Source organism: Spea bombifrons, chromosome 6 (assembly GCF_027358695.1).
Source record: "Spea bombifrons isolate aSpeBom1 chromosome 6, aSpeBom1.2.pri, whole genome shotgun sequence".
Classification (NCBI taxonomy): domain Eukaryota; kingdom Metazoa; phylum Chordata; class Amphibia; order Anura; family Pelobatidae; genus Spea; species Spea bombifrons.
This window is the reverse complement of record NC_071092.1, coordinates 10,734,802-10,748,331: the sequence shown is the minus strand read 5'-3', so window position 1 is coordinate 10,748,331 and position 13,530 is coordinate 10,734,802. Positions and strand designations below refer to the sequence as shown.

General features: G+C 46.4%; 2 protein-coding genes across 2 annotated transcripts; both read right to left on the bottom strand.

The window, feature by feature from the left end:
• Window positions 1-5,446: 5,446 nt before the first annotated feature.
• On the bottom strand, window positions 5,447-8,258 carry RBM15B (RNA binding motif protein 15B). The gene has a single exon (XM_053469833.1). The coding sequence runs from the start codon at window positions 8,066-8,068 to the stop codon at window positions 5,828-5,830; it is 2,241 nt and encodes a 746-aa protein (XP_053325808.1). The 5' UTR covers window positions 8,069-8,258; the 3' UTR covers window positions 5,447-5,827.
• Window positions 8,259-10,089: 1,831 nt separating this feature from the next.
• MANF (mesencephalic astrocyte derived neurotrophic factor) lies at window positions 10,090-13,139 on the bottom strand. Its single transcript, XM_053469242.1, has 4 exons — window positions 12,938-13,139; window positions 12,269-12,396; window positions 11,061-11,202; window positions 10,090-10,983 (listed from the first exon to the last, which is right to left on the bottom strand). The coding sequence occupies exons 1-4, from the start codon at window positions 13,023-13,025 to the stop codon at window positions 10,799-10,801; spliced, it is 543 nt and encodes a 180-aa protein (XP_053325217.1). The 5' UTR covers window positions 13,026-13,139; the 3' UTR covers window positions 10,090-10,798.
• Between the last annotated feature and the right edge of the window lie 391 nt (window positions 13,140-13,530).

Genomic DNA, 13,530 nt, shown 5'->3' with positions numbered 1-13,530 from the left:
GCTGCGATGTTTCAACTTATCTGCAAACCTTGTTTAGTGAATAAAGTCCTGAAATCATTTCCATTCACTAGCTGCTCGTCATTTGATTTCTACACAAGTCTCCTTTGGACAGGGCTGTATACCCACGATCCACAGCGATCAAGACTATCCCAGCTTCAGGAAATTAATGTCTCAGCGGCGTTCATTTGTTAAAGGGATATATTGCGTTACTCGCCCTTGCATGCTTGTAGGCATCTAGTTGGAACTCATGCAAATTCTGTCAGCAGATACTCCAGGCTTTTTTCCCCATGTTATAATATTGTTGATCTGAGCTTATCCTATAGTGAATACGTTTAAATTTTTGACTAATCAATGGAAAAAATGTAAATTTATTTGCTTCTTAGTGACCTGTCCACTTTTGACCCCATGCCATTCTTGAATACAGCGATATTGTCCTGATACAGTATAACGAAACGTGGATGTGTTGCCATCAACTTAACGGAGGATTCTATTTCAGTCGCTGTATTTTTCTGCCCCGAGGGAAATTATATCAAGTATTTTGTGGTGTCGGGAGTCTCCGCTCCCCCAGCATCTCGTTATCCAGTTCTCAGATTCAGCGATTCCTGTCCCCTCTCCAGCATTGTTTTGCTCTGTGTGACAAATCAGAAACCCGGTTTTTTTTCTTTGATGTAAAAGTGTATTTATTTAAAAAATAAAATGAAAATAACACTGTGTGGTTTTACTCTGTAGTGATGGCCAAAAAGCTGCTACCGGCCTATAATGTGCTTCTTCTCGCTCCTGACACTTAATCGCGGTAGCAAACTTGGCTCAATATGTCTAAACATTTCAGCCAGCCCTGGTTTTTCCCTCTAGCGCGGGAATCCTGTTTATGGTAAGAAGTATAATTTAACTTAAAACCAATTCCGACTGCTCGTCGAGCAGTGTTATGATGGGGCAAATTACACGATAACCCTTTATGGGACCTTTGCGTATCTAAGGAAAATCTGTACCACGCCGTCCCCGCAACATTTGACTGATGTTCTTTTATAAGCTGTATTGTATGACTGGACCTTAAGGCAGCCTGATACCTCTCTACCCCTATAATTAATTAAAAAGCACACAACCACAATTTAGAGACTCCCAGATCCATACTATAAATTGGCTTAAAACAGCGGGTAGGGGCAGCTAAGCGGGGTCTGCCAATCCTTTGCCGCTCTGTGTCTGGTGGGACATTCTTGGAAACGCAACCTGTTAACACCTTATTGTAACTGATAACAGCCTCCATAGATAAGTGCGTAACCAGCAGCGGTACTCTATTACCTGTAACATATAGGTTACCAGTATCCCTAAACGGAATCACGGACCCTCACGGCAGCACTAGTGTGGCTACTGGGGCTGTGTTGCCAAATGCTCTTAATGCATATGACCCAAGGTGCTGGGAAATAGTATGGAGGCAAACAGTTTCCTGCCTTTGATAATAAATCCAATACAGCTTAACGTCCTACAAGAGAAGAGTTTGAGATGTTTGAAGGCAAGCTCCCTCAAACAGGCGTTTGATTCTGTGTTTCCTCATACGCAATAACACTTACTGCTTCGGAAGGAGAAACTCCAAGAGGTACATTGCAGGAAGAGGAGATTCACATTAATATGTAAGCTAGCAGGTTAGATTTGCACCATGTGCAGCGCAATCCTCACGCCGCTTTACTCTCTGCGACCTCTCTTCCTATCTGCCTCCATAACGTAACACGGAGCTAGTATATTACGGCTTAATGACTGGGACCTTCTGTTTGGACCACGGCCGGCACGCTGCTGCACCTCCGATGAGATCCTATACAGAGTGGTACTGCCCGTCAGCACAGATTCACTACCCGCAATAATTAAACGTAATCAGCCCACTGTACGCCTTACAAAAGAACCGGATGTGTACGTTTTACAACATACTATTTTAAACAGGATTGGTAGTTTTTGTATGCTTTTATTTAAAAAATAAAATTACAGTTCAGAAAAAAGTACTTCAATCCCAGACTGGCATTTGGTATAATCTAATTGGAGAAGGGAGGGAAAAAAATAAGTGCATCAAAGTGAAGCTTTTCCACCATTTTTACCAACCCTAGGCAAGCTCTTTTATGAAAAGCAGGTGATAATGTATATATCGAATACATCTCTTCACTGCCTGATGGTCAGACGCGTTTCAGAATGACAGATCCCGCAGTCATGGGTTTTCAAACAGATTCTTTGCAGTAAAATATAAATGTCTGTTAAAGAGAGAAAAAAAGCAAAAGTGGCCCCAGATTACTGAATACCCGCCTCTACTTGAAGAAATGTGCATAAACTAACCCATTTCACTGCAATCAATCTGCCGGCGTTTCAGATTAGGATTGAAATGGTTAGAAAGACAAAGAAATTCATATGACTCGCCCTGACCTGCCTATAAATACCCGGAGTCTCCATCTCTTGTAAACTATGGCGTTACTTTAACTCCCTTTATATGTTTCTTGGAAGAAAGCGAAACCCCCCAGGATCAGTCCGCAAACGTGTCGCCGTATTCAATAACTTATTTCCCCTGCATCACAAATAATAAGCCAAACCAGTACACGGATAGTTAATCAACGCTTCCTCATTAAAAGGTTTTATGAAACGGACGCTCTGTCTTTACAGATATATCGTATTCTTAGTGGTATTTTGTGAAAGTCACAAATCCAGTCCAAAAGGGAGCCTTTTCTCACCCAACACAACAAACCCAGGAGTCCTGTGATTTGCAAATGCGTCTTTTGCATATTGTGAAGGCAGCATAGCAACCCCCATCGCGAGTGCGTATCTACGTGCAAATACGAGCTTCCAATAACAACAATCGGCTAAGTAGCGCTGGGTTTGCTGCTGTAGTTCTGGGTCTAATTTTAGGGAGATCGCAAATTCCTGATGAGAGCGGCTGAGTGGCGCTATTTGCTTTTATTGAGATTTCTACGACGCAGTCACAAAAATGTTATACTTAACTATCTTTATAACGTCTCTGCGGTTATATCGTGCCGAGTACAATATACCCTTTTTGAAGTTTTTTTTTGTGTCATTTTCCCCTCTCTTACCCCAGCTGTAGTTTTGGGAGTAAAACACTTTTTTTAAGCTGCTCCTGCTCTCTACCGCCTGAAACCCTAAAAAGATGAACTTCCAGCAGACATTTAACTCATCGATATCGCTCCATGGTGGTTTTATTTATGAAGAATTAGAAGAGCGTGGGGGGTACCACTCCTTTAACATGTCAGTCAAACGCTACTCAACAAAAACAAAAGCTCTCCTGTAAATTATGAGCAAGATGCATAAACATTTCCATTCTGCGGGGTTTTAATGGCAATGTACAGGGCCAGTACACGGCCCTCACCCCTCCACTTCACCCCATCACCCTTGGTAAACCTGCATGTAATGTATAGAAATATGGAGGATGAGGCTAGAAGCTCCCTGAACCCGTTGTGCAGGGAAAACGTCTGAACGCAGAGGAGCTGGAAGGTAATTTATATAAAAATACAAAAAAAAATTGGGGGAACCTGGGAGAGAAACCAAGAAAAGCGACTTACAGGACGAGGAACGGCCTTAACTTACTGAATCGAGTCATGAACCATTGTTTGGTAAAATTCATCTATACTGACCATACAACCCCCAGCATTTTACAAACACCCTCAAAACCTAGCTTCTGTGGGCAAAAGTTCTAACGGCTCAACTTGTACCCCAAGCAGGATGGGGGGGCCCCCCAAGAACCTGAATAACAGCCCCAAGCAGCGGCTCGGCTCCTTAAAGCAGAGGGTCAGAAGACAAGTCTGATCGGCTGATAAACGTCTCATCGCAGAAGAAACAATGAGCTAAATACAAACTCCTCCGGCTGCTGAAAGAAGAAAGTGGCAGGAAAGCTAAAGTTTCATTCCTATACTAAATGGTATCACCTAAGTGAGCTTCAGAGCCCCAAAACCAGCCCTGCATAATGCATATTTAAATCATACCTGCATACATATTAGCCAGGAAGGCCCTTTAATGCAAAATTAATTAAAGGAGTTGAAACCATAGCGCTCCTGCCAACTCCTGGTTAAGTGAATAAAGCCCAGAGTGAATCTACAAGTTCCTTAACATTCCAACAACGACACCGAGAATTTCTATTCCACAACACGGACACAGATACTTTTTGTGAAACCACATGTATTTTGTACGTATGTTAGGGTACCCGGATCATATAATGCAGCAGTTCCATTTCTGTAGACAGTATAGATGGATTTGATTGCCGTTCTCAGAAAAACTTTATCCAAAGGGCCCGGTAAACCTTCCTCCGGGGACAAGTGTATATTATGCATGCCGTGTGTGTGTGTGTGTGTATATATATATATATATATATATATATATATATATATATATATATATATATATATATATATATATATATATATATATATATATATATATATATATATATATATATATATACACACACACACACACACATACATAGATACACGCACTGTATACATTTACACATTAATACATAGGCATATACACTAGTATAGATGTGCACAATTAACATATACCCCCAACGGTGTATATAACAGGAGATAGTTGTACACATGTATATAAAGTGCAATACAAGCTATGTGCACGGACATTAAAAACTCACTTTTGAAACTTTTTTCCTATTTTAAGTCACATTTAGGGTAGATGCATATTATATACGAGCACAAATTAATGTGACGTGTGTACGAAGTTTTCCTGCAATTTCAGTTCTATATGAAGCATCACGTACCGCACCTGGAATGTCGGGGTATACAGAAGTGTGTATCGCTCCACACAAACAAAAGACAAACACATCAATACACACCGACACGGAAATATACAGTGTTTGTGTTTATCTGGTAGTGTCTGGTTAATGACCCAAGATTTTTTTTATTCTCCCTCCAACAAAAAGATAGGAATTCAGTGTTTTTCCCTGCATTAATCAGTCTGCTAATTTTCAGGGTGTGGTAACACCCCCGCCCCACCCAACACCCCAACTAGGGCACTCACATAAAGCTTCATTACCAAGAAATAATGAGTCGGGCTTGATCCTGGGAGGCTGCTCATGGTTATAAACAGGGACTATGATTCCAACTAATCGGACCCCTGGGCTCCATTAACAACCACCTGCCGCCTAGACAACACCCCATACAGCCAGAGGGACACACCGCGACAGCACACACTGAGCTAGCTTCACATGTACATAAGGCACTCTTGGGACCCTCGTACTACAGAGGAGTCCATAGCAACACAGGCACACAAACATAAAAACCGGATTAACCCCCCCGCCCGCCCACCCTGTGAACAAAAAAAAAAAAAATATTCTTCACCCCTTCATCCCAGACCAAACCATAAAAATGTGAGCCTTTCAAGCAGAAACAGGGATGAGGAAACATGAGACGTGTTAAAAAAAAATTAAAAGAAAAAAAAAATACATATCTGTCCGGCAGTAAATTTACTGATAGAATTCAGCTATTAACAAATATAAAACATGCCCTGAACGGTCACCTTGCTTAAAGATGTCACTATCACTTTGGGGACAGCGAGCAGGAAGAGTCCCCGAGGTTTACCACCTCTACCTGTTAAACAAAGAGCTATGACAGCAGTGTGGTTAATTGTTGTTTAATTGTCTTTAACCCTTTCAGAGCTGAAGGGGGTCCGCAGTACATTTCATCGCAGCCCCCTTCAGCACTCAAGGAGTCAATTCAACCCATGATAATCACAACTAATGTATTTTGAGGCTCCTCTGTCCTCATCGCTGCTGCGAACCCAAACAGAGAGAGGACACAGGACAGTCAGGACGGGGGCAGCGACTCCTGAATCAAGCGCCATCTTTCACTAGCACAATAATCATGTTCTCTTCTAGTTTGCCCACAGTACGCTGGGCACTCTGCTGGTACAACTGGTGGAAGTCACAAGGCGGAAATGCATAAAGCATGCCACTAGGGTCTCTACCCTTGTTGCTCCCTCCTACTGGCAGGCTGATGACCCCAGCTGCCTGCTTCTGTTTCAGGTAAGAGACAAGATTCCTAAGCAGGCGACGCTGTAAGCCGGGCTCCTCGGGTATAACCCCTTCGGTCTGCGGGGCTTGAATGGCAAGCAGTACAGCAAAACCTCCAGAAGTGCCCTGCTTCACCCGTCTAGTAACTTCCTCAAGCTTTGGCTGGTCTAGCCGGAGTCTCTGGGCAATCTTGAGCTGTGCCAGGCTGCCCCCATTGTTTGCAGAGCGGTCTCTAAGGAGGGCACTGGGTACATCACGGTCACCCTCTAAGAAGTGTAGGTAGGTGGGGAAACAACTGTTCTTCAGTACTAAGTGCCCACACCAGACAGGAGGCAGCGTCCGTCCCTTCTCTGGGACCGGGGATTGTCTGTCTTCCGGAGGCTCTGGGGGTCGAGGGTGATGGTTCCTTCTGGGTTGTGGGGGTTCAGGTGTAGGAGGCCTTGGCTTGTCCTGCGGTGGGGGGCGGTGATTGTGTTGCGGAGATGGCGGAGTTCCAGGATCTCTCTCCGATGCTTCTCTCCTGGGACGGTCAGGGCTCCTTTCAGTTCTACTCCTACCCCTTTCACCAGACAAACTCCGACGTCGTCTCCTCTCCTCCCTAGTTTTGGAGCTGCCACCTCCCCCACGGTCCCCACTCCTGCTGCGGGCACCTGGACCAGAACTCCTGCGCTCGCTGTTTACCCAACTGGCTTCCACAAAAGGCCTTTCCCGGTCAGAGTAGAGAAGATGAGGCGGCGTCCGGTCCCTCACTCGGAGATCTGGTTCCAGTGTGGGTCGATGCCTGCTGTAGGCTTCCGATTGCAGCAACTCGTAGGGAAGAGGCAGAGGGTATGGAGTAGGCTGGAGGGGCGCATACCTGGACGCAGCTGCGGCCGCCTCCTCTGGGGTAACTTTAGCAAAATCCACACGAAGCCTGCGATCTCCAAGTGCAAATCCCCTCATTTGTGCGCAGGCAGCCTGAGCAGCATCGAGGCTTTCATATTGTATATAAGCAAAGCTGTCCCCTTTTACATAGTCAACCGTGCGGATGCTTCCAAACCTGTCAAACTCTCGGGCCAGGGCCGCTAAAGACGTGCTGGGGCCCAGTCCCCCGACCCACAGCCGCGTACTGGGATTAGCCTTCCCGTAGCCTATCTTCATGGCATTACGACCCAGCAGACGGCCGCTCATTGCCAATTTCGCTCTGTGGGCCATGTCTAAGTTCTGGAACTTGAGGAAGGCGTAGGCTGATCCCTGATTCCTCGCTGGGCGCTTGATCACTACTTCTTCAATGGGGCCATACTTATCAAACGCCCGTCTCAGGTCCACCTCGGACACGGCGTGGTCCAGATTGCCAATGAAGAGGTTACGTGTGGCTCGGTGATCGTCCTCCGGGGCGAGCTGCTCATCATCGGCCGTACTGGTGCTGCTCATACCATAGGTGGCTCCTCTAGCCCTCTCCTCGTACAGGGAGTAGTAGCTGTCTGCAGTGGTTGTTGTAGAGGTGAGGGCCGGGGGCAGGAGCAGGTGTCTCGGGGAGGTAGAGCGGGGGTAGGCAGGGAGAGTGGTGAGAGGCAGCGGGGTTGGCTCTGGCCGGCGTGTGGGCTGCTGGGTGAAGACCGGCTCTACTCGCAGGGGGCGATCGTAAAGCACGGGTCGTAGCTTAGCGTGCCTGGCCTGTCGTGCCTCCCCGGGCCGGCGGAAGTTTATATAGGCCACCCGCCCCAGCTCCGGGGTGTGTGACAGCTTGACACTGATCTCCCCGAAGCGCTGGAAATGCCGGAACAACCAGTCCTCCAGCAGCGGGTCTGGCAGAGCCGAGCCAAGGTTACTGATCAGCAGCGTCTTGTACTCCAAGCCCGTGGTCTCGCCTGGGGTGGGCAGCAAAAGCGGTCGTGGCGGGGGGTCTCGGGGCCGCCGTGAGGAGGAGGAAGAAGAAGATGAGGAGGAGGTTCCGGCCTGATTAGGCCTCTCTCGCCTGCCGGAGCTTTTATGGTGAGTCCCGCTGGCCTCCTCCCGCCTCTCCCGGGCACGTTTGGCGCGGCCCGGGCTCTGCTCACTGCGCTCGCTTTGCCGCTTCATGTCGCTCCAGGCGCTCGGTGTGCGCTGCTCGGTACCGCACGCGGAGGAGGCGCGCTCACTCTGCAGCCGCCATCTTCCACAATGAGTCGGGAGGGAGAGGTGATGTCATCAGGGGGCGCCCGGGAGACGTGACGAAAGGGACGGGCGGGACCCCTCGGAAATACGTGACGTAATCACGCCATAGTGACAAGTTTGTCAATAAACGCGACAGACACAAACCAATGTCCGCTGCCCCTCGGTAGCCCCCGGTACAGCATAGTATCCCCCCAACCCCCATATAACACACGCACTCTCCATCACACCTATCACTCCCCTACTTCGGGAGCCGTTTCTCATAGCTTTGGGACGTTAGGTGACTGAAGCCCGCTGCTGCTTTAGTTGGCCCAGCACAGGCCGGACTGGCCATGTTGTAGACGGGGTCGCAGTTGCCCCTGGCACACCGGATATATCAATCGTTTGCCGCAAGCCGGCAGTTCAGATGCCGCCGTTTCCTGTCGCTTAACGCAGCCGCATTATGATGCAAATAAACAGATTTTGTGTCACTTCTCGCAGTGCTGGGATTTTGTACGTTTCATGGCGGTTATTCATAAAGAAGAATTGTGGTACAAAGTGGTCTTGTCACCATAGCAACCAATGGAATGTCCCTGTTAGGTTGACCAATACATTTGTTGCTATGGTGATAAATCCATTTATAAAGCTTTTTCTCTTTATTTCTACGGGTTGCTTAAAGCGATCGCTCCTGGTATTCTAGGCAAGGAGATGCAGATAAGGGCGCACAGGACATCACTTTCTGATTCCTTGTCTGTAATTACATGGTCGCCATCATTAGCACATCTGTTTTAGAGCGTAGTACCGGGTGGCTGAGCACATCACCTACATAAACACACACACAATTATTATTCCTCTCAGACTTCATTGTCGGAACGGGTGTGAGCCGTGCAGGTACATCTGACAAAGGTAGCCACAGTATCAGATCTGTGGTTGTTTCCTTATGTTGGCATCCTATGTGTACATGCGCAGAGCCACACACTGTGAATGCGCTGGAGTCATAAGGGGTAAAAGCAGCGGAAGCGGGTGTGGGTGCGCATGTACAGATTTCTTCCCTGCAGATTAATTTATCTGGTAAATCAGCAAACGTGGTTCCAGACACACACAGAATATATTACTAGAAGAAAACGTTTCACCGCCCTTAGGTAAATCATCTGTCATTATTAAACCTATGACATCACATTTGTCAGATACACCCACAGCGTGTGCTCTTTTTGAACATAAGATTAAGTAACACTCGATCAACTCAATATTGCCCGTTATGACAATATGAGGGCAGGGCGGCTCTTTATTGTATCACACAAGCTTTTTGGGTACAATCCTATTAGGTTACAGCACTGAAAGTATTCTTTTTGTCATAACTACCGTTATGTTTTTCCATTATTTCACGGCTGGCCAGATCCGGTGTGCAATAACGGCAGCGGGATACTATGCAGCGAGATAACTACGTTGTGTCACCAAAACAGTGTTTCTTCGGCACATGACAACCTGGTGAGCGGGGTCAAAAAGTGCTATTATGGGCCACAATACATCAGACCCAAATCTTTATCTTCCGGGGTCGCCGACGTTGAGATTCTTTCACAGTTCTATAGAAGACAGGTTGAATATCTGAATAATATATATTTATTTTATAAACGTGCGCTACACGTTTAGTCTTGAGTTATGGATGTGATAGGCGTGCTTGTGAGGCAAAATATCCTCTTTACCATCTTCTTATAAATGAGAGGAGCAAAAAAAACTTCAGAACAAGGTTTCCATGAAGAAAAGGATTTGCCAATAACAAAACCTCAGTCGGAGCCTTTATGGAATATTGGAGTTGATCCGAAGTCATCAGCCATCCCCAGCCAAGGAATCTCATCACCAAGAGCAATCCAAATCACAACCACGAACCCGAAAGAAACACCGAACACCTCAAAACGAGGCATCCGTCATCTTCTAAAAGATGGAAAAATAATGCAGAGGCAACACGGTACTAGAGAAATATCAATTTATAGGTTGTGGAGTCACTCGGGCACAGTAAAATATAAACATTCGACAGAAACGGATGGAGGGAGAACAGAAGAAACAAGAATTGCAATTCTTTCTGTGAATGCCCTAAAACATACTTCGCACAAACCTGGCTCAAGTAGTTTTTTGTAATATGGAAAAGAGTAAACTTTTATTATTTTATTTTAGCTTTTTGCCAGTCAGTGAAATACTGATTTATTTATTTTTTCGGACTAGAGAAACAGTCATGGAAACCTGTGTGCTGCCACATGTAGAGTGCCTCCTGGGGACACTCGTGGCCTGCCACACATATAGTTCACGCCGTGTTATAAAGTGTGGACAAAGCATGCGGCAGCCCATGGCTGAAGAGTACAGCAAAATCCAGAGTGGATTCTTTTATTTTCATAGAAAAAAAATACCACTCAAAAGAATTGCAAGAAACTAATAAAAAAAAGACCATATACTGTCAAAAGACAGCTCAGAGAAAAACAAATACATAACTTACAGATTTATCAAACAGAGGGGGTTCTTTTCTCTGCAGATGACCCTGCAGCGTATGATCTTCTGTAGTCTGGGTTTTCTTTAAACAAACCAGAAAAAAACCTAATTAAATGTAAAATGAAAACTAAGAGGGTCAGTCTGCCAGCTCCCAAGGTAGGTGGATCAGTCCATGCTTATTCCCTGTTGGGAGGGATATCAGAGGTCAGTCCGTGCGTTGGCTGCATTAGGAGCGTATTTGGGCATTAACTCATGGATTTTACGGATATAATCGGATTTTTCAGCACAGCCTTTGCAAGTCTCCCCCCAGTCATCCAAGATCTTCTTCAGTTCTTTGACCCTCAGCTTCTTAAGATCCACTGTGCTCAAGTCAATTTGCTTGTCTACAAGACAGAAAGTAGCAATTAGATCATATGCCGTTTACACTCCTGTGCGAAAAGAATTATTTTCAAGCACTTACCGTATTTTAATTCGCAGATCTGACCATCTTTCTTTTTCAGCTTCTCGCATATCTTCTCGGCTGGGATGTGGTAGCTTAGTGGTTTTGACACCTCATTGGTGATCTTTGTGGCTGCGTCGGTGGTAGCCCCAATATAGTAGCACTAAATAAAGGGAAGTCAGGGAAACCCGTGTGAAGGAATGGCAAAATACAAAAACAATGAAGAGTGCGGCGAAAGTTATAAGTAAGGTTGCCACATAGACCATTTTTCCTGTGCTGACCGGCTCATAGGAAGTGTCATCCAAGAGCGCGCAAAATAAAGTCTCAAGTAAGAGAATCAACACCCTGTCTAAGTAACTTATTCCCTTCTGTGTAATGTAGTAGTGGGGAATATACATGACCTGGAAGCAAATAGGCAAAGTGGCAGCCCTCCCCACTCATTATTATATATATATATATATGATTTACTTTGCTAAACCTTTTTCTCCTTACGTTATCGTAATAAAAATCAATGAGTAATAATCACAGGCTGGAGAATTTCTAGCATAAGAGCTCCCTCTGCTGGCCATGTTTAAACTGACAGCACATTGAAAAAACCCACAATACTCACAACTGAGCGCGTGAAGAACTCACGTTGGATTTTATTACACACAGAATTACCACTACCTTTGTAACTGAAGCCCAGTACTAACCTACCATGTACGAGCGGCACTGGAAACCATGTGTGGGTAACTGTTTATACACACAAAATTAATTTGTGCAGTCACTATTAATAATCAGGGATGCATTCTGCACTGCTCTGCCCGCTTGCAAAGGTTGTTGCATCCAAGTATAAAGCTTAATACCCAACTTTAGACATAATGTACACATACAAGGTAGATTTCTAATAATGAGCATATACCATCTTACAAACGTCACTACATTATATATATATAATGTATAGAATAAAAAAAGGAGGGTTCAGGCTCTAATGTAATGCGTTTCTGAGAGGTCCCCCTCTTCCTGACATTGTTCTCTCCAGAGTGCGGGGATTCCAGCGCAGGTCTCCGCATTCGGCTATAATGATGCTTGACAGAATGTTTTTTCCCCGTTACTATAAGTCAATTATCATATATCCAGGCAGCAGGAGTTTATTGATACTTCAGGTTATTCTGACAGATTTGCTGCTATTCACCATTTCACATTCTGAGCCGCGGCCGAGAGGAGCCCTATTTAAACACGGAACCTACCAGTCTGTTCTCCTTCCCCTTCGCCTCATTGCAGGACTTCAGCAGCTCCTTTTCAATCACATCGGCCTTGAACTCCACATTCTTCTCCTTCAGAGACTGATAAAAGCGATCCAGGAAAGACACGCACACTGGGGACAGAACACGGCAAGAGGGTTACAGGCTGGGGGCCACGGCCTCCACAGCGGAGCGCAGGCTGGGGGCCACGGCCTCCACAGCGGAGCGCAGGCTGGGGGCCACGGCCTCCACAGCGGAGCGCAGGCTGGGGGCCACGGCCTCCACAGCGGAGCGCAGGCTGGGGGCCACGGCCTCCACAGCGGAGCGCAGGCTGGGGGCCACGGCCTCCACAGCGGAGCGCAGGCTGGGGGTCACAGGAAGACACAGCCTCGCCAGGGTGGGGGTGGGGCACGGGTATTTGAATTGATACAATAACCCAGAATTAGATTGTGACAGAAACACGTTAGTTGTTACATATAAGGCGGCCCATGAAGACTGTAACGCCCACAACTCTCAGCACTGGAGCGCTTGGGGATGTAATCCAACCAAAATGAAAAGGCAGACTTCGCTCCAATGGAAAATATATATTCCTTCAGCCACCTGCAACCCACCATCCCTCAGCCAGCAGCCATGACACTCCTTAAGATGCCATCGCTACACCCACCCAGTCCTCACCTTCGCACTCGCCAGCTTTTAGGGCCTGGATACTACCGGGAAGCGCCACCAGAACACCGGCAACAGCGAGAGCGCACAGCGACCACATCCTGAGTCAGCACACCACGGGAAACAGTCACGTGGAGCCGGAATCACCCCCCAGTCAGCTCGATACAACTCACCGGCAACTGTGGCTCAGCTTCTCCTAGCAACCTCCCTCCAGACCAATCTCACTCCCCATTGGCTGGCCGAAACAGGCCGGCTCCACGCCGCGCTCTCGCATTGGTTTGAAAACATTGATGGTTCCACGACACGTTCTCTGATTCGCTAGAAGGGACATGCCGCTATAGACGGATGTGGGCTAGTTGTCGTGTGGTGATTGGTTAAATCGTGATGATGACGCGTACCAAACCTGTCAGAGAATGCGGAAGTTGCGTTAGTGAAAGTACGCCTTTTTTTTGTTTTGTTTTACAAAGGGCTAAATCCAAATGGATACAAACTAGCGTATAATGGGACGCATGCGCTTCGTACAGTGTTTGTAAATCATCGACTTTAGAGATCTAGAAAAAACTTTACTCTCATGAAAGCCAAAATTGCAACGTTTGAAATGGCCA

What these genes read in the sequence shown, in the direction of transcription:
- RBM15B (XM_053469833.1), bottom strand. Translation starts at nt 8,068, where the DNA reads ATGAAGCGGCAAAGCGAGCGCAGTGAGCAGAGCCCGGGCCGCGCCAAA.
- MANF (XM_053469242.1), bottom strand. Translation starts at nt 13,025, where the DNA reads ATGTGGTCGCTGTGCGCTCTCGCTGTTGCCGGTGTTCTGGTGGCGCTT. An exon ending in AAAAGCTGGCGAGTGCGAAG is followed by an intron (nt 12,397 to 12,937) that starts GTGAGGACTGGG and finishes TTCTGTCCCCAG; the next exon opens with TGTGCGTGTCTTTCCTGGAT. An exon ending in GATCTGCGAATTAAAATACG is followed by an intron (nt 10,984 to 11,060) that starts GTAAGTGCTTGA and finishes TCTGTCTTGTAG; the next exon opens with ACAAGCAAATTGACTTGAGC.